Source organism: Ambystoma mexicanum, chromosome 4q (assembly GCF_040938575.1).
Source record: "Ambystoma mexicanum isolate Mex_15411 chromosome 4q, UKY_AmexF1_1, whole genome shotgun sequence".
Classification (NCBI taxonomy): domain Eukaryota; kingdom Metazoa; phylum Chordata; class Amphibia; order Caudata; family Ambystomatidae; genus Ambystoma; species Ambystoma mexicanum.
Genome location: NC_090928.1, coordinates 1,202,789,343 through 1,202,813,471, shown reverse-complemented (window position 1 = coordinate 1,202,813,471; position 24,129 = coordinate 1,202,789,343). Strand labels below are relative to the sequence as shown.

Sequence of the window (24,129 nt, the reverse complement as noted above, 5' to 3'; positions counted from 1 at the left end):
AGCATCATTGTGCATAAGCACTAGCCAGCATCACTAATGGCTAGGCTGCAGACACCCGAGTGCTCTCACATTCAGCATCATTGTGCATAAGCACTAGCCAGCATCACTAATGGCTAGGCTGCAGACACCCGAAGTGCTCTCACATTCAGCATCATTGTGCATAAGCACTAGCCAGCATCACAAATGGCTATGCTGCAGACAACTGAAGTGCTCTCACATTCACCATCATTGTGCATAAGCACTAGCCAGCATCACTAATGGCTAGGCTGCAGACACCCGAGTGCTCTCACATTCAGCATCATTGTGCATAAACACTAGCCTGCATCACTAATGGCTAGGCTGCAGACACCCGAAGTGCTCTCGCATTCAGCATCATTGTGCATAAACACTAGCCTGCATCACTAATGGCTAGGCTGCAGACACCCGAAGTGCTCTCGCATTCACCATCATTGTGCATAAGCACTAGCCGGCATCACTAACAGCTAGGCTGCAGACACCCGAAGTGCTCTCACATTCAGCATCATTGTGCATAAACACTAGCCTGCATCACTAATGGCTAGGCTGCAGACACCCGAAGTGCTCTCGCATTCACCATCATTGTGCATAAGCACTAGCCGGCATCACTAACGGCTAGGCTGCAGACACCCGAAGTGCTCTCGCATTCACCATCATTGTGCATAAGCACTAGCCGGCATCACTAACGGCTAGGCTGCAGACACCCGAAGTGACTTTTCACTGCCGTAGCGTCTCTCGCCCATAGCTGCGCAGCCGCGCAGCAGCGCTGCGCCGCGAGGAGTGTTCTCGCTGCAGCCTGTGCCGGCAGTAAACAAGCTACGCAGGTCATATCTCTTTGTCAGGTTGCAAGTGTTTTGCCTCCTGCTCGGCTCCGCCGATAAGTGCAATTGACAGTTTAATAGAGGCAGGTTAATCTGCTAGTTCATTATCTTCCCGGCTCCCTCTGCGGCTCTTGGCGCCTCTGGAGCTGGGCTCGGATGCTGGAGATGCGATGAGCGCCACCAGAAGCGCTAGGAAGGCTGGGCGTGAGTCTTACACCCACGCTCAGGGTTCTGCCATGTTTACTCCAGAAAATGTGTCCCAGGCCCATTTGGCCCAAAAAAAATGTTTGTATACATTTCATTGCAAAAAAAGCAGAGGGAGACCTCCTCGACCCACAAACCCCTAAACCCCCCCACCTTAATGTATACCTAAACCCAACCCATCTACTTTTGCGGTGAAATGTGCAAAAAAAAAACATCAAAGAAATGGCATTTGAACAAATGGGCCTGCAAGCAAATGGGCTAGTACCACAATCAACTCTGGTCGCCACCTTTCAAGACATCCACGCTTGCAAAGGTGCCCAGTAGCATACCCGTGCCAATGGGGAATAGACCAAAGATATGTCAAAAATGCCAGTGGGCGCGACTTATGAACTCCCTGGGGTCCCAGTGCGGAGCTGGTAGGGTATTAACGTTGTTACCGTCCACAGCACACATTGGTTTCCCGGCAGGTCACGGAACACCCATTGCACCCGGCGCACCTGAAATATGTGATCTTGGCACCAGTAGGTTCTGAGCGCTGATACCCCAAGACCTGTGTGCTGTGCGGTGCAGGATTCACCCCCCAATGTGGGGTACCACAATCAAAATTACCTTAACAATGACTTCAAAGTAAATTGCAAGGGGCCTTTTTTATTAACTCCTAAATTGCACCGAAGTGGACCTCTCAATTTGCCTTTCGGTCACCAAAACGATGTGAATCGCAAAGAGTAAAACATAAGGAACCTATTTAATAATAATGTATTTCTTATATAGCGCTACACACCCCTAGGTCTCAGAGCACTCAAATAATAGAAGACATTATTTTCCCACAGAGTGGTACTCATTTTATTGACCTCGGAAGGATGTAAGGCTGAGTTGACCCTGGTGGGATTCGAACCTGCTACAGCAGACTGCACATAGATACCAGGGGCGAGTGCTTAGCTCGCTGTGCTATCTGACCAGCTTTACACATCGTTTTACTCTCCATTTTGGAAACAAAAGCCTGCAAAGAATGCTCTGCGGGCAGCATTCACAATTGGTTCCAATGGCATCTCTGTGATTTTAGGAGTTGCAAAAGTCAGGGGATTGCAAAGAAATTCTTTTGATTTTCCACCAGCATGAAAATGTATGCTGGAGGAAGCAATGGCACGCCTCACAGTCGGAACGGGATAGCAGTGTGGAAACGTATAACCCGTACTGTGCCGCAACTTGGCCTTCAAATAATTCCATTACTGCCACTTTTCCCACACCGCCAAATTATGAATGTATACTTTTGCTCCTCCTTGTTGCTGGAGGGGAAATCCTTTACCTCCAAAAATTGGGGGATTTCCCACATGGTTATTCCGCAGGAGGCAAATCCGCTCAAAATATCTATGGACTCTAAAAACAGGGAATTAACACCCCATGTAATCCTGTGGTAACTCCACAAGACCAAGTGGTGGTAACGGTAATTGAGTATGGCAGTATTTCAGTAGATTTACCATGGAATACCAGCAAACTCAGAATGAGACCCACAGACCTTGCTTTATCCCTTCACGTCCTATGGGACTCCATGGGAATGGGGATTTACCGAATTCCACCTCCGAAATTACCGGGTCACTGGGGTTGTAATGCAGAAATCACGGAGGCGGAATGGTAATACGAGTCCGGCGGTAACTTGCCGGTTTTTCCAGCTCGGTTACCACCAAACTCAGAATGAGGCCCACAGACCTTGCTTTATCCCTTCACTTCCTATGGGACTCCATGGGAATGGGGATTTACCGAATTCCACCTCCGGAATTTCTGGGTCACTGGGGTTGTAATGCCCCAGTTATTCCGGAAATCACGGAGGCGGAATGGTAATACGAGTCCGGCGGTAACTTGCCGGCTCGGTTACCACCGGACTCGTAATGAGGCCCATAGTCATGTAGCGTTAACAAATGGAGGCCCCATAACTCTCCACTTTCCTGCAGTTGCCCCTTCGCCACCTTTCCTTGCCCTTACCACACCCACCAAGACAATTCTTTTTTTCTGCAAACTTAATTTTTTGACTCTTTCTTATTCCCACATTCGATCTTGTGCACTCTTTCGTTTAGGCCTCTTTATTTTCCACTCTGCATTATGGCTTGCCACCAGGGCATGACCGACTTAAAATTATTTGTGCATATATACGATTCTCATTGCCGAGTATATAATCGCGTTCCGAACATGGCTCCTGATCCCATTATGGGGATGACATATTTGACATTTGTAATTATTGAGAGAGAGATGTGGCCTGATGGGTTAAGGCGCTTACGTCAGATCTATATGGGCGCGCGCAAGGCTCGAGAGGAAGCACTCTGGTTTCTGATGAAGAGGAACTGACTATGCCGTCCCATGCCTTCATCCTTTGGATGTCCTAAAGTGTCTACCACACATGTGAGTAAAACGCTGGTTATTAGCAAGTCTGTGCTACACTTCTGGTGGGTCATTTAATCGAATCTCACGCAGTGGGCTAGTGGTGGAGATTTCTGCTTGCATCAAACACAAGTGGGCGGTTTTCTGCTACCCACCACCACTGATGTCCCCTAGTAAAAATACGGAATGACCATCTCAGAAGGTTTCTTAATTGTGTGTGTTTGCTTTTACCATCAGCCTTCCTCACAACGAGCATATGTGTGCTGCTAAGTGAATATTAACAGTTCAAGCCCACGGTAAAATGAGTTTGCCTTATCTGCAAACATACCTGCCTTCACACTGATTATATATGCATCATATTCAATTAATTTACAGACATTGTTTTGTTAGGGAATGATTAGGTCATGACTTTATGTTTATTTATTTACTGATTACTGCTCACTCAATATACGGTCATTATACCATGCAATTGAACTGACTAGCGCCTCGACGTCCCGCTGGTTAACAGCTGCCAGATACTGGAGTCCTCTACCTGGGGAACATGGCTGCATTAAAGACCTCTCTGCCAGTTCCGAGAGAGAATTAAGAGGCTGTTGTTTTCTTTCTGTGTCCCTGTCCTCCTCTGTTATTCTGCACAGGCCCAGGGCTTGGGTGACCTTGGGGTGGTAGCGCCAAGCCATACCAGATATAAACAAATAGCAATGTGCAGTATTCACTCCCGGGTGCATTTCTGTATTCAGAAAACATACATATTGTTTTTACCCAATCAATTAGAATGACATCGACATTAAGGTGTCGATCTTAGCCGAAATCGCTGATTTGAAGTCAATAACATAATCGCCTGCTTCTGGTTCATTGGCTCATGCTGGGGAGGCAGGGCGGGCAGTTTATAGCGCTACGATTCATGAAAAGTGCTGCCTACTTAGACAATGAAGTGTTGGAGCTAACTAGCCAAGTACAGACGGTTTCTACTAAATCACTGAAATATCGATCCTGCCATGGAATTGAAATTCAGTAGCTACTGAGGTACCAAAATGCAGTGCCCCGTGTGGTACTGAAAAATGAGCACACTGATAGCCAGCCATGTGGTGTCCATGTACTGAGGTAGAGAACATTCGGAGGTACTGACACAGGGTTTCCTCTGAATCACTGCAAGATGACACCTGCCGGGGAATTTAAATATGATACTTAGAGAGAAACTGAAATGTGCTTCCCCTCAGGAACTGAAACATGGCCCACATTGATGGACTGAAATGTCATACCCACACATGCACTGGCATATTACACAAACGGAGGTACTGAAATATCTCGAACGAACTATGAAACAGCAGTAAACACTCAGTTACTGAAATATGGAATAGAACTGATGTAGTGAAATTGTGATACCTAAAGTGGCACTAAAATGGGGTAGAAATTCAGCACTGAAATATGAGACATTCAGATGTACTAACATTTCATACCTCCTGGGGGACTGGAAACTGGTATTCTCTCATGGCATACTGATTTCATGAAATATAATAGTTCCTGATGTATCAAAATGAGCTGTAGGATTGGAAACTCAAGAATCGGTAGATACTGAGACATTGGAATGTGGTGCCTACTTCGGTACTGAAATATGATACAAACTGCGAAAATGACATGTGGCACTCTTGACATCTGACTTTACTCATCTCACAGCAGACAATGGGCTTCATTATGGCCCTGCCGGTCTAGTAACAAAGTGCCAGTATTTACATATATCACATCTTTACCGGGCCAGCAGAGTAAAAGTATGCCAGCGGGGGAACCTGACTTACCTCCAGCCAAGAGTTTAAGGTAACTCAGGCCCCCACCGGCATAAAACAGCTGGTATTTCGAGCACCGGTATTGCTGGTGCCGAAAATACCGGCAAATGCCCCCATACAGTCCTATGGAATGGGGATTTACCGGTTGTTCCGTTGCCTGTATTATCCCGCCATCGCCAGGATATCAGTCGGTGGAAACGGTAGTTGAGTTTGCTGGTATCCTGGCAGATTTTTCGCCACAATACCAGTAGACTTGGAATCGGGCCCAGTGTGCCATGCCGTCAGATAGTCAAAAAGCAGATACCATACAGTTACAATAATGTTTGGTATCATACATAATGTAACCTACTCAATATTTGAAGAGCATATCATCCACACTAGGGTATATTGGCACTGGAGAGATAGTCCAACCAGTTGGGATTGGGGTTTTAGTCTGCTGTTGGGAACATTCCTGTCCTTATCGCAATTCAGAACACTCTGCTGGGTGATTGTGTATGCATTGGATGTCGAATTTAAATCATTAAAATAAATAAATAAATACGCTGTGTAAATCATAAAAATAAATAAATAAATACGCTGGGTGCGTGGATGATCAGATGAGCAATACACTGTGGATGATCAGATGAGCAATACACTGTGCTCCTGTGTCTGCATGATTGAACGTCATCGACAAAGCACTACACACTGAGTAACTGCACAAGAACGCACACATAATATCTACGTATGCGTAGAAAATACCTACTACATACCTGGAACAAGGTATACCCCCTCTGCTCCGAGCAGCTTACAAGCAGGGTGAATTTAATATCTCACCTGGGTACCTGTGGGTCACTGTTGCTGGCACTATTGAATAGGATGGCTAGAAGAAGGGCATCTAAACATATATAATATGGAGATGGTGTTCCATTACAATAAAACGTAATGCGGTTGACATGGCTGGATGTATTGAATAAGAGTAGGGCCCTCATTACGACCCTGGCGGAGATCCATGGTGCAATTTGCACCATGGTCCATGGCGCTAAGCTGCCAACTCCGCCATGGTGGTTGGCGGACTTACCGCCCCATTCCGACCTTGGCGGGGCGGTAAGTCCCCAATCCCCATTTACCCTTCCCCATTCCCATTTTTGCCCCATAGGGTATAATGGGAGTGGGGAAGGCGTTAATTACCCCACCGTAAATTACGGTGGCGTAATTAACAACAAGTCCCGTAGCGCCATGGATTTTTCCGCCTGCAAAAAGCAGGCGTAAAAATCACCATGGCGCTACGGGAACTCGTAGTCAGGCGGAAAGGTACGCCATGCTTTACGCCGGCGTAAACCCCTTTCCGCCAGGGTCGTAATGAGGGCCTATATGTGTTACTGACTGAATCATAAGTTCATGTATTATGACTACTTAACGCCTTTTGGTCAACTGCACTCTGCACGCAGGGACTTGTAATTCTGCCTTCCCACCTTATAAGTATTGGACTACAAGCCCCAGCGTGCAAAGTTGTGTTGGTGAAATGCCTAGCTCATGAGAAAGGCAGCACTCATGTCATGGGGCCAGGGGGCCTCTGGATATTTTAGTCCTCCACCTCTAGAGTGCAGTTACTGAAGACTGGAATGGTGGACCTGTCACTCAGTTTTGATTGTATGCACGCCACCCCCCCCCCCGGCCTATTTTGAAATGGTCGGATCTCTCACTACTTTACGGATTTCTCATTGTTTGGGGGCCTGAGTTACCAGTCCAATGAAAGGGTCAGGGGCAGTAAAGACCCTTCTCCATCAGTGTCAGGCTTGAATGGGAACAGTCTTGAAGTGACCCCCAAGCACAAAGGCATTACTGCAAGCAGCTTGGCTACAATGCTACCTCATGAACACTTTTGTGTAAGTACACACTTTATCAGAGCCTCAAGGAATTCAACACTGTTGAGTCCAATTAAGCTTTCGAGACCGAGTCTGAGTTCCATACCGGGCGTTCGGGTCCCTGAAGTTAGTAATAGAGGCCCAAGCACAGCAAAAGGGTACAATCAGGTGTCGGGGCCCATAACACCCGTTACAGCCCGCGGCTGAGGTCTATGAAGCTATTCAAATCCACATTGCTCTATATACAGGGTCATCACAAGTTGGGTGGTAACCCTTAAATGCGACGGTAACGCAATTACTGCTGCATTTAATGGTCTGCCAAACCACAAGTTTGGCAGTATTTACCCCCATCTTTGAGCTGGGGGAAATCTGCCAGGAATTTGCCGATTTCCGGCGCTATTACTGCACGGTAATACCGCAGACAGTAATCCCGCCAAAAATTTCCCATTGGGTCCAATGGGGAATTTCCTTAATGGGCCCAATGGGGAATGGGGAAGTACCATTCCACCAAACCCGTGATCTGGCGCTAATAGCACCGGACGAGCTGGTGGTAGCACTATTAGCACGGGCAGTATCCCGGAGGGAATACCGCCGGGATACCGCCCAACTCATGATGAGGCCCATAGTATCCACCTTGGCCGTCGCAGGGAATTGTCTCGGGGCTAGCTCTCCTCTCTCTGCACACTATACACTGGTATCTGTTGTACAGCCCGGGGCTGGTGCCGTGCGAACACTCATTGAACATTTCAAAGGTTCTAATCTCACTTAGATCACGTGTGTGTGTTTCTACTGAGAGGCAGGGGATGTGTGTCCAATCAGCTGCCTTCTTTCGCCCTTACCCGTTGTGTTGGTCAGCTGGAAGGTGATGGATTTATCGGGAATGTTGCAGACGTTCCTGACGGACACTTGGCAGGTGTAGCTGGCATAATCCTGCGGTCTCAAGTTCTTTAACTTCAGGACTTTAGTTTCCCCCTGTAAAGTGAAAAGAGAGTTCACTAGTTACCAACTCCACTCCAAAATCGCAATCCACCTGGGATTAAGCCATTCATTCCTAGCAGTTTAACTAAACAAGTCAATGTGTGTGTGTGTGGATCTGCTTGAAACTGACATTTCATTATAATTCGTGGGACACTAATTGCAACAATAAATAGCTGGGTGTTACGTTCTTGCTGCAGGAGAGTGTGACATCATCTCACGCTTGAAAGTGACCTGCTAGAGGGCTGTAATCACCTATTACAGTTGTTAGTAAAGTGCAGTAAAAGGCATTTGCACTACACCATGCACTACACCATGCACTACACCATTACCACGCTAATGGTCTCGCAGGGCTGAGGTTTGCTCAAGTGGATATTGCGCACTCAACACACTGCTTCAGCAGCCAGCACATGTCTTTTCTCGTCGATTGATTGCACAAAATCGTTTCTTTGCACGCGAGGAGACCCTCTTTTGGACAACAATGAAAGAGTGAGAGTGATAAAAAAATGAGAGCTGGAAAAAAAGTCAAGGGAGAGAGGTGGCTGGAAAGAGTAAGGTGAGAGCAAGTAGAGAATCAGAATAGATACATAGTAAAAGAGGTATTGTTGTCGGAAACCGCCATAGGTGATATTATTAGTGGGTACAATTTTTGGGGTAAATGGGACAGGGGTTGCAGGGGTGTGTCCCCCTTTCCCTTTAAAATAATATATAACATGGGGTTGTGTCAATTGGTTAATATTGGCGCAAAAATATGGCAACATTTTTGTATGGCGATATTTTTGCGGGGATAGGAACACATGGAACCGGAAAAGCAAGGAAAGTAAAACGAAAGACAACACAAAGGTTACAACAGAAGAATTAATTAAAAAAAGATCTTTGGGCTGCAATATACTGTGGATGGATGGGCCGAGTATGCAAGAGGGAGAGAAAATGAAACGCCACATTCAAAAGGAAAACTATAACTTATTTATGTATATAAAGGAGAAACAATGATCTTTTGATCACAATGTACACTAGATGAGAAATCAGATTTGAGGGGAAGCGGGGAGCTTCTGACAATGGGGTGAGTTTGAGGGACATTCTGGACAGGATGTGGAGGGGAGTAAATGGAACAGGCACCGGGGACAATACATAAGTGGACTCACATAGATTAAGGACGATTAACATTTTTAAGTGCAGTTGGTGGTACGACCAGCTGGTAATAAAAGCCAAGGCGGGTAAAAGAGTATTCCATCGAGGATGTGGGACCTTTCACAACTGACGCTGCATGTCATCAGGAAAGAAATGCCCCACTGTATGTAAAAGACTAATACAAGTCACGTCACAGGTCAGTGACCACACATTAGTACTGGGTCTGTGGTCACTAGTATCCAGTGATATAATGGCTGGGAAAAAACACATTGAGGGTGACTCGATATTATTTAAAGACACTATCCAACACATTCCCCAAATATTCTAGGACTGGAGTTTGTTTAAGTAATTACACCAGGCCTAAAATATGTTGGGGAGGGTGTTTAGTGCCTTCAAAAAAATGTTGAGTCACCCTTGATGTGTTTCCAGCGATTCCTTCACATATAACTGTGGTCACCTGTCACTATGAGGTGACAGCAACGCAGGTGGCAGCCAATGTCTTCCAGTTGGGGTTCATGATCTCGATGAGAATGTTCCTGAATCCAATGGCATTGGCTACCATTTTAGATGCTAATGGAATACTTCATGACCATTACCCCTGTATTCTTGGGTGCTGCTGAAGTTAATCCCCAGGGAAAAGAGATCTAGAGATTTTGGAATATTGTACCAGCTGCCAGCTTCAATACTGACCTCCATCAAACATGATGAACCGATTCACTTGTCACAACTCCGGGCCACATACTGGTTAGATTTGTCCAGTCAGACATACAGACATAGCTATAACCGGCTGAAGGTATCTTCATCAAAGGAAGCATGACACCAAATATAGTGGACATGGTGGGTGGATGATTGCATGGATGGATATAAACATTGATGGATGAATGGGCAGATGGATAGATGAGTGGACCAGCATATGGATGGATACTTAGGTGTATGAATGTTGGGATGCACAGTTGGTCTGATGGATGGAAGGACGCATTATTATTATTATTATCGTATTTATTGAGCGCAGACATAGCTTCAAAAAGCAACAAAGTGCTTTACAGATGTATACAACAGTACAGCTGCACGACGCTGCGCTTTACAGAGGTATACAACAATACAGATACACAGCAGAGCGCTTTACAGAGGTATACAACAATACAGATACACAGCAGAGCGCTTTACAGAGGTATACAACAATACAGATACACAACAGAGTGCTTTACAGAGGTATACAGCAGTACAGATGCATAACAGAGACCTATTCAGTGGTAAAGACAGAACAGATATACAGCGGGGGTAAGATACAGAGGAGCACAGAGGAGAGGTACAGGGTTTTCAGTTATTTTCTGAATTGTAGGAGCGTGGGGGAGAGGCTGATGCTGACAGGGAGGAAGCTCCATAGTCTTGGGGGTAGGCAGAGAAGGCTTGTTTTCAGGTCTTTTCCTTTTTGCAGCGGTGGATTTCAAGTCTACACGTGTCCTGGAGTCTAGCGGTGTGCTATCTGCCAGAGATTCTGAGAACACTTCCAAAACCAGCACTTTGCCCCTGTGCTATCCTCCATCCAAACCCCATCCAGGTGGGATAAGATCAGTGCTTGAGCGGTGGATCCAAAGCTGTCCGAAGGGAGGAAGGGCTTGACTTTCTTCAGGAGGGAGAGCTGATACCAGGCTATCTGAGTTTTCTTAGTTATGTGTTTCTTGAAGGAGAGGTGTGTGTCGATGTGAATCCCAAGGGACATGGTGCAGGAGGTGAGCTCAGGTGTGAAGCCCCCAGGGTTCATGATTGATAGCCAGGTCTGAATATCTGGGTGTTTAGTGTTGTTGGTAAGGAGTAGGAATTCGGTCCTGGAGGGGTTGAGCTTTAAGTATGCACTGGACATCCAAGACTCAATCGGAGAGAGGCAGGTTTTGATCCTGCGGATGTCCTCGATGAGCTCAATCTTGAGGTTTAGCAGTGTGTTTATTTTATTTATTTATTTTATTTATTACATTTATTACTCGCCCAGACCCATGGGTATCACGGCGAAATTACAGACATGTTATAACTTATTATACAGTGTTACAGATAAAAGCCAGGAAATCAAGTAAGACATGTTTATACATTAGTACAGCTGTATTAGAATAATTGCTTACTTATACTATATTGCGGTCAGTCAAATGGGGTGGTAATGAGGCTAGCGGAGGTTATTTAATATTTGTTGAATAACCAGGTTTTCAACGCTTTTTTAAAACCTAATAAGGTAACCTCATTTTTGATACTAAGAGGTAGTGAATTCCAATGAAACAGAGCTAGGACTTTGAAGCTGCTTCCTCCTGCTCTGCTGTATTTGTATTGTGGTACTTCCAAGAGCCCCAGCTTGTTGGATCTAAGTGTCAGACAGGATGTTTTTTTCTTGAGGGTATTGTTGAGGTAGATGGGAGCTTTGTTTAACATGCATTTATAGGCTCTACTAAGTGTTTTGAAAATGATTCTGGCTTCAATTGGCAGCCAATGGTTTTCTCTCCTGATATTGGATATGTGATCGGATTTCTTTATGCCTAGCGCCGCCCTAAGAGCTTTGTTCTGGAGTAATTTCATTTTATTTATGTTTGATTTAAATGTTCCTAGATATAGGATATTGCAATAATCCAATTTTGATAAAATTAGGGCTCTGGCCAATGTGATACAATTTGTGGGAGTAAGGAATTGGCGGCTAAGTGCAATAAGTTTAGCTGTGTAAGCTGTAGAAGAGGAGAGGGCAGATATTTGTTTGTGCATGGTGAGGTTGGCATCAATGTATACCCCAAGGTTTTTGACTTGTTTGAGTACTGGGATTTGTGTGCCGTCGATGTTGATATGTTTGTAGTCAGGATGGAGGGCGCTTAATCTTTTTTGAGAGCCCACGATGAGAACCTCTGTTTTCTCGTCATTGAGGCAAAGGTTATTTAGGGCCATCCAATTTTGAATTATAGCATATACTTTGTTGATGGTATGTGTGTCAGAGGTGTAATCCCCCGTAATGGGGATGAGGATCTGGGTATCATCTGCAAAATTTGTGTAAATGACACCCATATCGTCAAGGGCTGAGAATAGGAGCTTGGTATATGCATTATAAAGGGTAGGGGAGAGGCAGGATCCCTGGGGGACTCCTATAGGAACTGCAATAGGGTCAGCTGCATATTTTGCGATGGCAACTCTGGAGGTACGGTCCATTAAAAAGGATTTGATCCAAAGTGTGGCATTATTAGAAAAATTAAAATCTTTTTTTATTGCATTGCATAGTTTGTCATGGTCTACCAAGTCAAATGCTGCAGATAGGTCCAACAGCATTAGGGTTGCTAGTTTTCCTGAGTCTCTGATGGAGGCAGGTTGGATTTTCAGGTCCAAAAGAGCTGTCTCAGTACCATGGTTGGGTCTGAAGCCAGATTGTCTAGCTCCTAGTATATTATTTTATTCAAGGTGGGTTTGTAGTTAATTGTAAGCTAACTTGTCGATGATTTTTAGTAAAAAAGGGACTGTTGTTATGGGCCGGTAATTTGTAGGGTCTAGTGGATCTAATGTGGGTTTTTTTAGTAGTGGGGTGACCCAGGCCTCTTTGATGCTAACTGGGACCAGATTTGATTTAAACAAGGCATTCACAAAATTAGTAATTATAGGAGTAAGGGTGGGGGCGCATAGTTTAACTAAATGTGCAGGGAAGTTATCTCCTTTACAGTTAGAAGCTTTGAGTTTGGTTATGGTACTATGTACTATCTCATGAGAGAGTGGGGTGAAATTGAAGGGAGGAATGGTGTCTTCATTGTGGTTGGTGATTTGGTTGGATGTGGGGTGTTTGTCAGACAATAGATTTCTTTTGGGGATAATTTTGTTTTGAAGTACTTTCATTGTAGTGGCAAGAGCATCTTGAATGGTGGTACACCATTCTTTGCTTGGTTGGACAGGGTTAATAATAGGGATTGGATTCTCCAACTCCTTGAGACTAGTAAATAGCTCTTTAGTATCAGAGGAGGCATTTATAATTCTGCTGTTAAGGGCATTTGCTTTGGGGGCAATGATGGCTGCTTTGTACATTGTATTTACTGTGTTGAAAGCTTCCATGGCTTCTGGTGAGTGGGTTTTGTTTAGCCGGTGTTCGAGCGATCGTTTGATACGTCTGAGAGAGACAAGTTCCTCGTTAAACCAAAAGGAGGATTTTTTGTCCTTGCGTTTGGTTTTGTTGACACAAGGTGCTAGGGTATCAATTGTGATAGTAAGGCATTCATGGTAAATGTCTGCCAGGGCGCAGGGGTTCTCATTGTTGATACTTTTGTTATTGAGGGTACTAGCTAACAGTGAGTTGAGGCTTTCTGCTGAGAGTTTACGGATATTTTTTGTTTCATAAGATTCCGCTGTGATGACTGTAGGTGGGTCTGGTTCATTGCACAGGATAGAGAAGTTAATACTATGATGGTCTGACCAGGGTACAATATCAATGGAATCTATGGATACTATAGTATTGAGTGGTAATGTCCAATCTAATATTCTCCCTTTTGTATGGGTAGGGGCATTCACAAGTTGTGAGAAAGCCATGTCTTTGAGTGCATTGTGTAATGCTTCTGCTTTATGGTCTTGGGTATCGTTGAATCCAAGATTCAAGTCACCAAGGACGATACATTGGGTGTTGGGTTTGATGAGTGGCGTAAGTAGTAATGGTATATCTAATTCTGGCTGAGATCTGGTATTCGGTGCTCTATAGATAGTTATTATGTTTATAGTAGTCTTGTGGTTGGTAGCTAATTTAGTTAGCAGGACCTTGTAACCGTCTGGGTTCTCTATGGGGCAGGTTCTTATTTTGAGATGGTTTTTAGCGATAATGGCTACTCCCCCATCTGCAGACTTCATTCTGTCCGTCCTCAGGATGGTGTAGTCTGGAGGGGTGGCAATAGACAATGATGGTCCGGAGGCTTGGTGGAGCCAAGTTTCAGTTACTATGAGTAGGTCAAGTTGTTGCTCGATAATGTGGTCATGTATCTCTGTGGCATGCACAGGAATAGAGCGTGCGCTAATGAGGGCTGCTTTGAGGTATGTAGGAGGTGGTGGACCTAGGGCTAGTGGAGGGGGGCATATATTTATGGTCCCTGTGACAGTATTTTGTTGTGTAGCAGTGGAACTACTCTTGGGAGATTTAGTTTGAGTAGTTGGTGGGGGTACTCTCCCTAAGGTGGCAGATGTGGCAGGGGCACATGTACTAAGGCGGTTCATGAATCGGGATCCGAGTGTGTGGGTTCTTATGAGGCCTTGTAATGGGATCTGTATTATTTGTTTAACTTTAGTGTGGTTCTTAATCGGGCACCAAGGAATGGTGTGGGTCTGTGATCTAAGTCTGGAGCGTCTGAGTGCACTGAGGATTGGAGTAGTTTTATGCCATTTGTTGGAAATGGATGAGTGTGGTTTGCTGGCACTATGTGGCTTTTGTGCTACTATAATATCTGTTTGGGTATTGATCAAATGGTGACAATGTGGGAAAGGATTGGTAGATGGTAGAAAAGGTGTGGGACATGGGATAGGGTAGTGACGCGGGCATGCTGCTCTAGATAGGCCATTATCATGGATAATAAAGTGGGAGACTGTACAGGGTAGGTCATGTGGAACAATGCAGTAAGGAAACATCATGAGTAGTAGCCAACCTGGCATATTTTAGTTGAATTTAAACGGCTAGGTGCCTATTCTCCTACTGTCCGTAGGTAGCTCAAGTGCAACACCTATGGAAGGGGTCTTAGCCAATGATAAGGCAGATAGATTAATGGGAATTTTGAAAAGGTTATGGGTGTAGATCTAGGCAGTCTCAGAGCAGTGGTACTTGCAGGCGTGCATGTATTGCTCGGCAACTAAGCACCTATGGACTAAAATAGATTGTTTGAGGCATTGGGCTAATGCATTTTCAGGTAATCTAGGTACAACTAGGCAACTAAGAGCTAAAAATGGGTTGGCAGAGGCAGTGGGCTAATGCATTTTCAAGCAGTCTCGGTACAACTAAGCAACTGGAGGCTAAAATGGGTTGGCAGATGCAATGGGCTAATACATTTCAGGCAATCTAGGTACGACTAGGCAACTAAGAGCTAAAAATGGGTTGGCAGAGGCAATGGGCTAATGCATTTTCAGGCAGTCTAGGTGCAACTAAGCAACTGGATGCTAAAATGGGTTAGCATAGACAGAGAATTTAAACATTTTACACAGTTTGAATAGCAGTTCTACAGATCTGTGCTAAAGTGACTAATCAATGGCAGATTATTAAACATAGTAATGCAGTAGTGTTCAATGGTGCATGAAGCTGTTAGGAGAAAGTTGTGGGCCGTTGTGTAATCGGGTAATTAAACGGGTCAGCACATGGCGTGGAGCCCAGTGGGAAACTCAAGAAGAGAATACCGAGCGAACTGGGCTTAACTAAAGTGCATTGTGCGTAGCGAGGAATTAAATGCTAAAAGTGCGGTCAAGACAACAGCAAGAATAAGAGTACAAAACTCAATGTGAGGGTATGCAAGTAAGAACAATTAGCATTAACTATGGAGGGAGTCACACCATAATGGCAAGGGTTATATAAGAAATAGGAGGGGTCAGTAGGCTGGATATAAGTGTTCAGATATACTGTGAGACAGAAGTACATTCAAACATGATGAGGCTCGGGTGAGGGAGGTAGCTAGGTCGATTGGAATCCAGGGTTGAAATATATGACTCAGAATAGGTGAGTGAGGGTGACAAGCATGGTCAAGCAGGGCTGTATGCGATTATAGTGCATGTAACAGACTCTATAACAGTGTAAAATAGATTTACCGTCCTAGCCCGACTCTAGACAGAGTCTGTTGTTGTCAGAGTATTGGTGGATGTGGATGTTCTGTCTGGCTTGGAGTGCTCCCAGTGGCTCCATGTATAGATTGAAGATCACTGGGGAGAGGATGGATCCCTGCGGGACACCATAGGTGATGGGTAGCATTTGTGAAGAGTCCATCAGAACAAACTGCTAGTGGTTGGTGAGTTAGGACTTGAACCACAGATGGACAAGGTCTCTGATCCCCATGCACCAATGTATGGTGTCTGTGTGCACCTGGTGGTCTACTGTGTCGAAGAAATCTGAGAAGTTGAGTAGAAGCAGGGGTGGCCATAGTGAAGAATGTTGAGGGTGTTCGTCAACCACTTATATGGTTGCATCTCCATGCTGCATCTTGGTCTGAGACCGATTGGTAGGTTTGGAGGAGATGTTGATGTTGTTGGTGTTGATGTGTTGCTGCAGTTGCATGGCTACTGCTTTCTCAACGATCTTACCTAGGAAGGGAAGATTGGTGATGTGGCGATAGTTACCTAGGCTGTCGGGATCCAGAGTGGGGTTCTTTAGTAGAAGGAGGATGTGTCCAGTCTTTAGGGTTGATGGGAAAGTGCCTTGAGTTAGGGAGCTGTTGATGAGCTTCAGGTAGGGAAGAAGGGCTTCTGCTGGGAGGGTCTTGAGGATGGATGCTGGGAGGATGTCATCTGTATATAATGTGGCTTTGAGGGTTTACAGGGTTTTTACCAGGTCCTCAGTAGAGAGTGTTTTGAATGTTGTCCACAGTGTGGAGATTTCACAAGGAGGGGTGTGAGGTAGGCCTGTGGATGCCGTGCAAGTGTCTATGTGCTCGCAAATCTTGCTGATTTTGTTGATGAAGAAGGTGTTGATGGCAGTAGATTTTTCAATGGAGTGTGGTATGGCAGTGTCAGCTAGCATGTTGACACAGTGCTTGACCTCTGTGAAGAGGGCTCTGCTTTTGTTGTCGGCTTCTACTATAGGATTCTGATCGTAGGAGGCCTTGTCTGTGTTGAATAGTTGACGGCGGGTTGATCGGAGTTCCATGAGGAATGCCAGGTCAGGTGTAGTCCTAGAGTGTTGCCAGGTTTTCTCTGGTTTCCTGATGACAACTTTGTGTACCAGGGGGCTGATGGTTTCTGTTTACAGGTGCATTGTTTCAGAGGCATTTGTTGGTCAATGGAAGCTCATAGGGTGGCGTTGAGTGCTTCCAGCAGAGAGGTGCAGTTCCGTTGGGAATGTCCCGTCCATATGAGGTGGAGGTTGTTGAGGTCTTCCATGAGGGCTTCCACCGGGAACTTTTAGAAGAACCTGAAGGTTTTTCTGATGTGCTGGGAGTGCTTGACTGAGGTGGTGTGCAGGATGTTGATAGGCAGGACCAGGTGGACCGACCAGTCAAGCAGGAGAGGAGAGCTTTAGTGGAGGGAAGGCAGTGCAGTGATGATTAGGTCAGGGATGTTACGTTTCTCATGCATTGGGAATTTTGTGTGCTGTGTGAGGCTGAGGGTGTCGAGAAGGCCAAGAAGAGCTTCCTTCATTGGTTTGGTGGCCTTGTTGCCTGGGAGGTTGAAGTCGCCTAGGATGATGTTGTCGGAGTGCGTGAGGAGCATGGTGGTGGCCAGGTCGGTGAAGTCGCTGATGAAGGCGATGTTGGATTTGGGTGGTGTGCAGATGAGATGGATGGTGACTGTGTCCATCGGGGAGGGCAGGACCTAGCAGGAGAGGAATTCGAAGGAGCCCATATTGGAGACCACAAGTCTGGTGCAGAGCCATGAGGATGGATGCGAGACCTCCGCCTGCCTTGTTTGGCCGGTTTCTGTGTTGGATGCTGTAGCAGTCAGGGACAAGGACATCTAGGATGTGGGTGGCGGTGGATGTCAGCCAGGTCTCAGTGATGAAGATGGGATCAAGGTAGTGTGTAGTGATGAGGTCTGGTGATATCTGCTGCATGGGTGATACCAAGTGAGTTTTCCATGCCTACACAAAAGCCCACACTGTTGGTATTGCCAATGCTGGTTTAAGGAGGTAGTCGGAGGGGTGTGTTATTCATGTGGGTGTCTGAGGGCTGGATAGCCATAAGGGCTGCCCGTTTCCTGAAGCAGGAAAGACAGGCTATGGTTTTGTAAGGTCGGGGGGAGAATGGACCACTCAGGGAATCTTACCACAGTGTTCTATAATAGTTATACAGCACAAAGGACACTATGCCCATTCAAGTTATACAGCACAAAGGACATTACGCCAATCTATGGTCTAGTGACTCAGTGTCTTTTTCAAGAGGGCACATTGATTGTGCTGGGCAAGGGGAGGCTGCATTTACAGAGCATGCATCTCATCTGGATCTGCAAATGTGCAATAGCCATTGGTCTGCAGTGGTTAGAGAGCGCGACCAATAAACACATCCTTGATGGCCGAACATGTATTTAAATCACTTATCACTTTCATGTCTCTCATGAAACAGGTCCAGTGGCGTGTCCAGTGAGTGGCCTGGGGTGACACGTGCTAACCCTGGAATCTGATTGGCCACCCCAGTTGCCACCTCATTATCTTTAACTACGATCATAACGTGTGTGTGTGCGTTCGTACATCATGCCACCCCTGCATAAGTCAGTGCCCCACTTGGGCCACCCCAGTCAAAAGAGTCTGGACACGCCACTGATTGAAACTGTGCCTCTAACAAATGCAGAGCTGGGAGGACATCCCCAGCAAAACGATCGGAAGCTCTCATTAGTGAAAATGTAAAGATCGCACCATCTTTTGATGCTTCTCGGGTGAAACTCTGGATGAAGGTAGCATGTGCTATAGAAAGGACCAAGTGGCATGTTTTGGTCTTCAGGGAAGCAGACAAGGGAGGTTTTCCACAAGTGGACTTACTGCAGGTCTGGCAAATGACCAAGAGGTCACGTGCAGCTGCTGCAAAGGCAGCTATTCATACAAGAAAAGAGCAGAATTTCATTGTGTACAGTTTTTGTTAAAGGATCCCATGGTCGCTGACATTGATTACACTACAATGTATGTGTTTATTTGTAGTTTTGTAAGTCACAAACTCACAGGAGGTTCCCCATCAATGTACATGGGTGACCATTATTTATTTAATTTTGATTTCATTTGCATTTATGTTCAGCGCTGGCCACGGAGCGCCTTACAAGGTTCAAAGATTAAAAAGATGGGAGGAGCAATAGAAGTTACACAATGTTATCATGATAGGATGGGAACATGAGGATGGACAGGTGGTAGCAGTGGAGATGGAGGGGCAGGGTTATGTGTGGGGGGAAAAGGTATGTTTTGAAACTCTTCATGAAAGTGGTGATGGAGGGTACCATGGGCATTTGAATAGGTAAGGTGTTCCATGCCCTGTGTGCCCAGTGGGTAAAAACCTGCTTTTCTGCGCATGCTGAATGTGTTGGCGATGTTGGGCCTCATTACAAGAATGGCAGTAAAGCACAAACTGTGCCAGTATCGCTACCGGCACCGTTGCTACTGTACAGCCATACTAGGAGTTCTGCTTGAGGGTACCCTTGCAGCCACCAGGTCTGATCTGGTGGCCATACCGGCACCCGCCAGCAGATCATGATGTTAGCACCGGTACCATTATTAACAGTATCAGTGCTACCACCCTCCCCATTCCCATTAAGCCCTATGGGGCTCAAATGGGGATGTACCCGGCCTTGCACCCGCGAAAGGGTAATTACCGGGTCTGGCTGGGCCAGACAGATGTGAGTTTGGATGTAGCTATTTCCAACCTCGTAATGAGGACCGTTATCTTGCTTGTCTGGTCTTCGTGTGGGTGATAGATTTGTGTTTGTTATGAAGGTAAAAAGAGTGTTGTGGTGAATAGCTTTGAAAGGCATTACAAGCATTGGTAGAATGTAGAGTTATGACCCGTATGATATGATATATGTCACTTATTGCGCCCTTGTCAGGTACTAAATGCATTTAGGCACGAGTTACAGGCTGCTTGTTGCAATGGGTCGGGCTGTTGATTCTTCAATATGTGAACCCAGCTACCCTCCCTGTTGCCTGGAAGAGAGACTTCTGGCTGCTTTAATTTTCAGTGCCTCCCTTAAAAATACAAAAAATGAATCACTTTTTAGATTAGAAACACGGTGGACCAGATAAGATTGGGGCTTGTCTGGCAGCACTAATGACCTCCAGGTCACAATTCACATAAAAAATGCATTAGTGGTCATTAGCTCTTGACGGGCTGAGCTAATGTAAACACAGATCCCTCTACTTACATCATGCCTGAACTGAGCAGAAGTGAAACTTAAAAAAGGTGGGGGGTCTGAGGAAATTAGTGGTGGAGCTACCCATTGTTTTAAAGGGGAGAAATGCATTTTATTGTGTAAATTGGACAGTATACATCGCAACATAGTCATTATTAAAGGTGAAAGTTAACCCCTTCTCACCATATATAAATGAAAATGTGATTGGGTCTTCTCATGATTCTCAGAGATGTGAACATTTGATAAAACATGCCAATCATATTTCCTATGACACCTGTGAAATCGCATATTTTTCACTGATATGATTCCGAAGTAAATGAAGAAAAACTGTATCTTTGCACAGGAATGACATACAGACTTCTGACTAGTTTTATATGATTTGTTGTCAAATGTAGTTGTCAAAAATATGTCAAGATTTTAAAATGGAGGGCACTTGTCATGTTGTGAGATTTTGAGTTCAAAAGCATGACCAAGCCTGAAGTGAGATGATGAAGTGCTCTCTCCCCCCCCATGGTGTCCCAAACCACTCCTCCATCCCCTTGTCCTATCAGCACACAGTTGGGAGTGGGGTAGTGGAGGCTAGCCATTCCCTTTTGCGAGAATCATGACACATTAGTGATATCATTTACCCTATAACTAAGCCAACCTGACTCAGAACTGGACGCTTCACACTAATCCCATGAAGTGACCGGCTGTCAAAATCTGGCATGAACATCCCAGCAGAGAGAGGCCTAGCTTGCAGTGGAGCCAGGAGACATAGAAATTGGGACCCTTGGAGCCAGGAAAGGAGGCCTTTGAATGATCCTCTTTGGCTGTCCCCAGCAGTGTGCTCAGATACTCTGATGTCCAATCCTGACCTCTCTTGTAAGTAGAAATACCCCAAGTCATATCATAGATTGTATAAGCCCTGTATTCTTCCAGCATTGCGTTAGGTATTTCCCCATTGCAAAATCCCCTGTTTGCCTGTGTATCTTAGTTCTCTCCCCATTGAAATATACCCGTTCACCTGTGTAGGTCCTTAGCTTCTTTATCAAAGTAAATCAATTAATTCCCCAATTTTCAGGATCTGGATTGTTGGCATTCGAAACCAACAATCTTATCCCTGTGTGTTGTTAGCCGATATAGTCCTAAAAGATCTGCCAAACTAATTAATGCGACAGCCCTGTTCCACATGTGTGCGCAGGGTACAAAAAATGAAATTGTCCCTGTGTCCATTGTAATCTGCAAAACAATATTGTCCCTGTGTCCATTGTGATCTGATCTGCAAAACAAAATTGTCCCTGTGTCCATTTTGATTTGAAAACAAATTTCCATTTGCATTTTCTTTCTCAAATTGAATCTGTCATCCAAACCCAAATCCGATTTTTCCATTGTGTTCTGGTAATATTCCCCAAAGCCCTGCCTGTCCTTCTTGGTTTAACAAAAATGAATTCCTATTTCTTTCTATGATTCCCCATGAAACTGTGCTAGGTAATTTAAAACCGATTTTCCCATTCTGTTCTGACCATTATCCTCAAGCCTGGTGTGTCCTATTAGGTTTAAGGAAAACAAATTCCCTTCCTTTCTATTCTTTCCCATAGCAGTTGTGCTAAACTATTTAAACTGGTTTTACCTTTGTGCATTGAAAAACGAATTTTCCCTTTCCCTTTCTGTCCTGTGAGTACTACCTAAAATCCAATGTTCCCACTGTGTTCCCACTCCCTGCCACTGCCATCCATTCAAAAGAGTCAAGCCTAGTGGAGGTTTGGAGGGTGAGGGTTGCTGGGGAAAAGTATAATTCTGTTCCTTTTCCTGTTGTGCTTTGAATTGTTCTTTGCTTGTATTGGGGGGTGATATAAAAGGTAGCTATTGTCCTGCATATTCTTGTGTCATTTCTGTGTTGGTACTTCACCAAAAAGGATATTTTGTCTTTGTGTTGCCACAACATTGGTGGCTGATGTAAGATGATTGTTCTATTTTGACTTCAATATATTAATTAATAAATATATTCTCAAAACACACCAGTCTGGTTCCTAGTCCATTGTGGCACTGGGTGTTTGTCGAGGTTCTGTGTGGGACGGGCTGGAGGCCTCACCACAGTGAACCAACTAAAAAACTCATTGTGATTTGTTGTGTGCCACATTCATTGTTGGGGAAGTAATTCCCTGACTTGCGTGTGACCGTAAAATAAACCGTGACTGATTGTCATTGTGAAATGCACTCCTTGCATCCATGTGGGTGCTAATAGCATGTAGAACACTGTTGCCAGGAGCAAGATAATGTATTCAAGGAGACTGGCCAACATATCGTTTGCACTGCTGCACAGCCCTCAAATAATGCTCAGGTCACCTTTCTTAATAAAGTTACCGGTGCATTTCCTAAAGTGCCACCATTATGACTCCTCTAACATAACAAGGTCTTGCAGTGGTATGTTAGAATTGTCAGGTATCATATTTTATGTAATGGCATGGTGGGGTAAAGTGTGGTGTAGTATAGTACAGCATGGCATATGGTAGAGTATTATGGTATAGTGCTTTCGTATTCTTGTATGGCTTGGTGTAGTGTGGTGTGGTGTGCTCTGACTTGTTATGTTATGCTGTAATGTGCTATGCTATTCTATGCTATGCTTAAACAGAGTTTGGTATACGTTCACATTGTATGGTGCCTTGCAAATGGCATGTTACGTTACTGTATGCTATGGCACTATACTGTATCGTGTGTTAAGGCATCTTATGTCGTGGTCTGATAAGCCACTCTATGTTGTGGTTTGTTATGTCATGGTGTGGTATATTGCAATCTGCTATATTATGTTATTGGATTAAATGGTATATTATTGAATAGTATGTTATGGCATTTTATGTAATGTGTGGTATGTTATTTCATGCCTGGGTATGACCTGACATGCTGGTATGACATTGGATGGTATTGTATAGTATGGTCGTTTTTGATATGTTGTGTTAATGTATGTTGTGGTATGGTGCTGTACTACATTTCATGGCAGTCTATGGTTTTATATTGTGAATTATGTTATGGTATGCTATATAGTTTGATATGATAAGCAGTTATAGCATGCTTTGGTTTGACATGGCATCTTATGTTTTTGTCAAATATTTTATTTCACTTTAGATTGATGTTGTTTAAGCAATGCACATGGAAAGGTGATCTCATGGATGTGCTTATGCATTGAGGAAGAAAGGGGACCCCCTTTGTTTCCGTTTAAATTTACTGTGAAATTACCTGCAAATTACAGTAGTTTTACCACAAAACTATTGTGACAACAGCTTGCATTGATGAAATAAAATGGTGGGTTTTCATTTCTGAAAAGCCTCAGTTGCTGCAATGATGCCCCATGGGTGATATGTACACATTTTTCTGAGAATGTATGAAACCCATTCTCCAGTGAATTTTTAAAAATCTGCTGGATGGATTTATACCAAATCACAAAAGGCACAACTGTGAAGTTTTGTGCCCAACGTTCTTCTTATTTGGTCTAAATCCATCGAGCACTTTTCACACTACATGTGTTCAATGGAAGCATCTTTTTCACCAAGGGAAATAAGTTTTTTCTTGTTTTATTAAAAACATTTGAACCATTTAACAATGTTTCCCAAAATATTCAGCTTAAAGCGGCGCCGGGGCACAGATTTGTTTCAGAAGATTTTTCATCAAATGGATGCAGAGATTCAAAAATTATTATCTATAGAATTTTGGAAACAGTCAATGCAAAAAGGTTTTATTTTAACTATAGGGCTGTGACTGCTGTCCTATTAAAAATTATATATATATATATATATATGTATATATATATATATATATATATATATGTACGTTCACTGGAAAACGTTAGTGAAGGGACAGATAAGGGGATCAGATTTAACTTAACAAAACCCTTGAAATTCAGCAGATGTGGGAAGTGATGATCATCTTAACCCTGCGTCCCCCAGTTGGTGACCCCCAGAATCAAATGATGTGTTCACACACAAATCGCAGCAGCGAGCGCTC

General features: G+C 44.5%; 1 protein-coding gene across 2 annotated transcripts in view; it reads right to left on the bottom strand.

The window, feature by feature from the left end:
* Positions 1-24,129, bottom strand: part of MDGA1 (MAM domain containing glycosylphosphatidylinositol anchor 1) — a 1,353,685-nt gene that overhangs the window by 836,599 nt on the left and 492,957 nt on the right. For both annotated transcript variants that reach the window (XM_069608760.1, XM_069608761.1), the window contains exon 5: positions 7,881-8,013. In XM_069608760.1, coding sequence (XP_069464861.1) covers positions 7,881-8,013 — 133 coding nt within the window. The remainder of the gene's footprint in view (positions 1-7,880; positions 8,014-24,129) is intronic.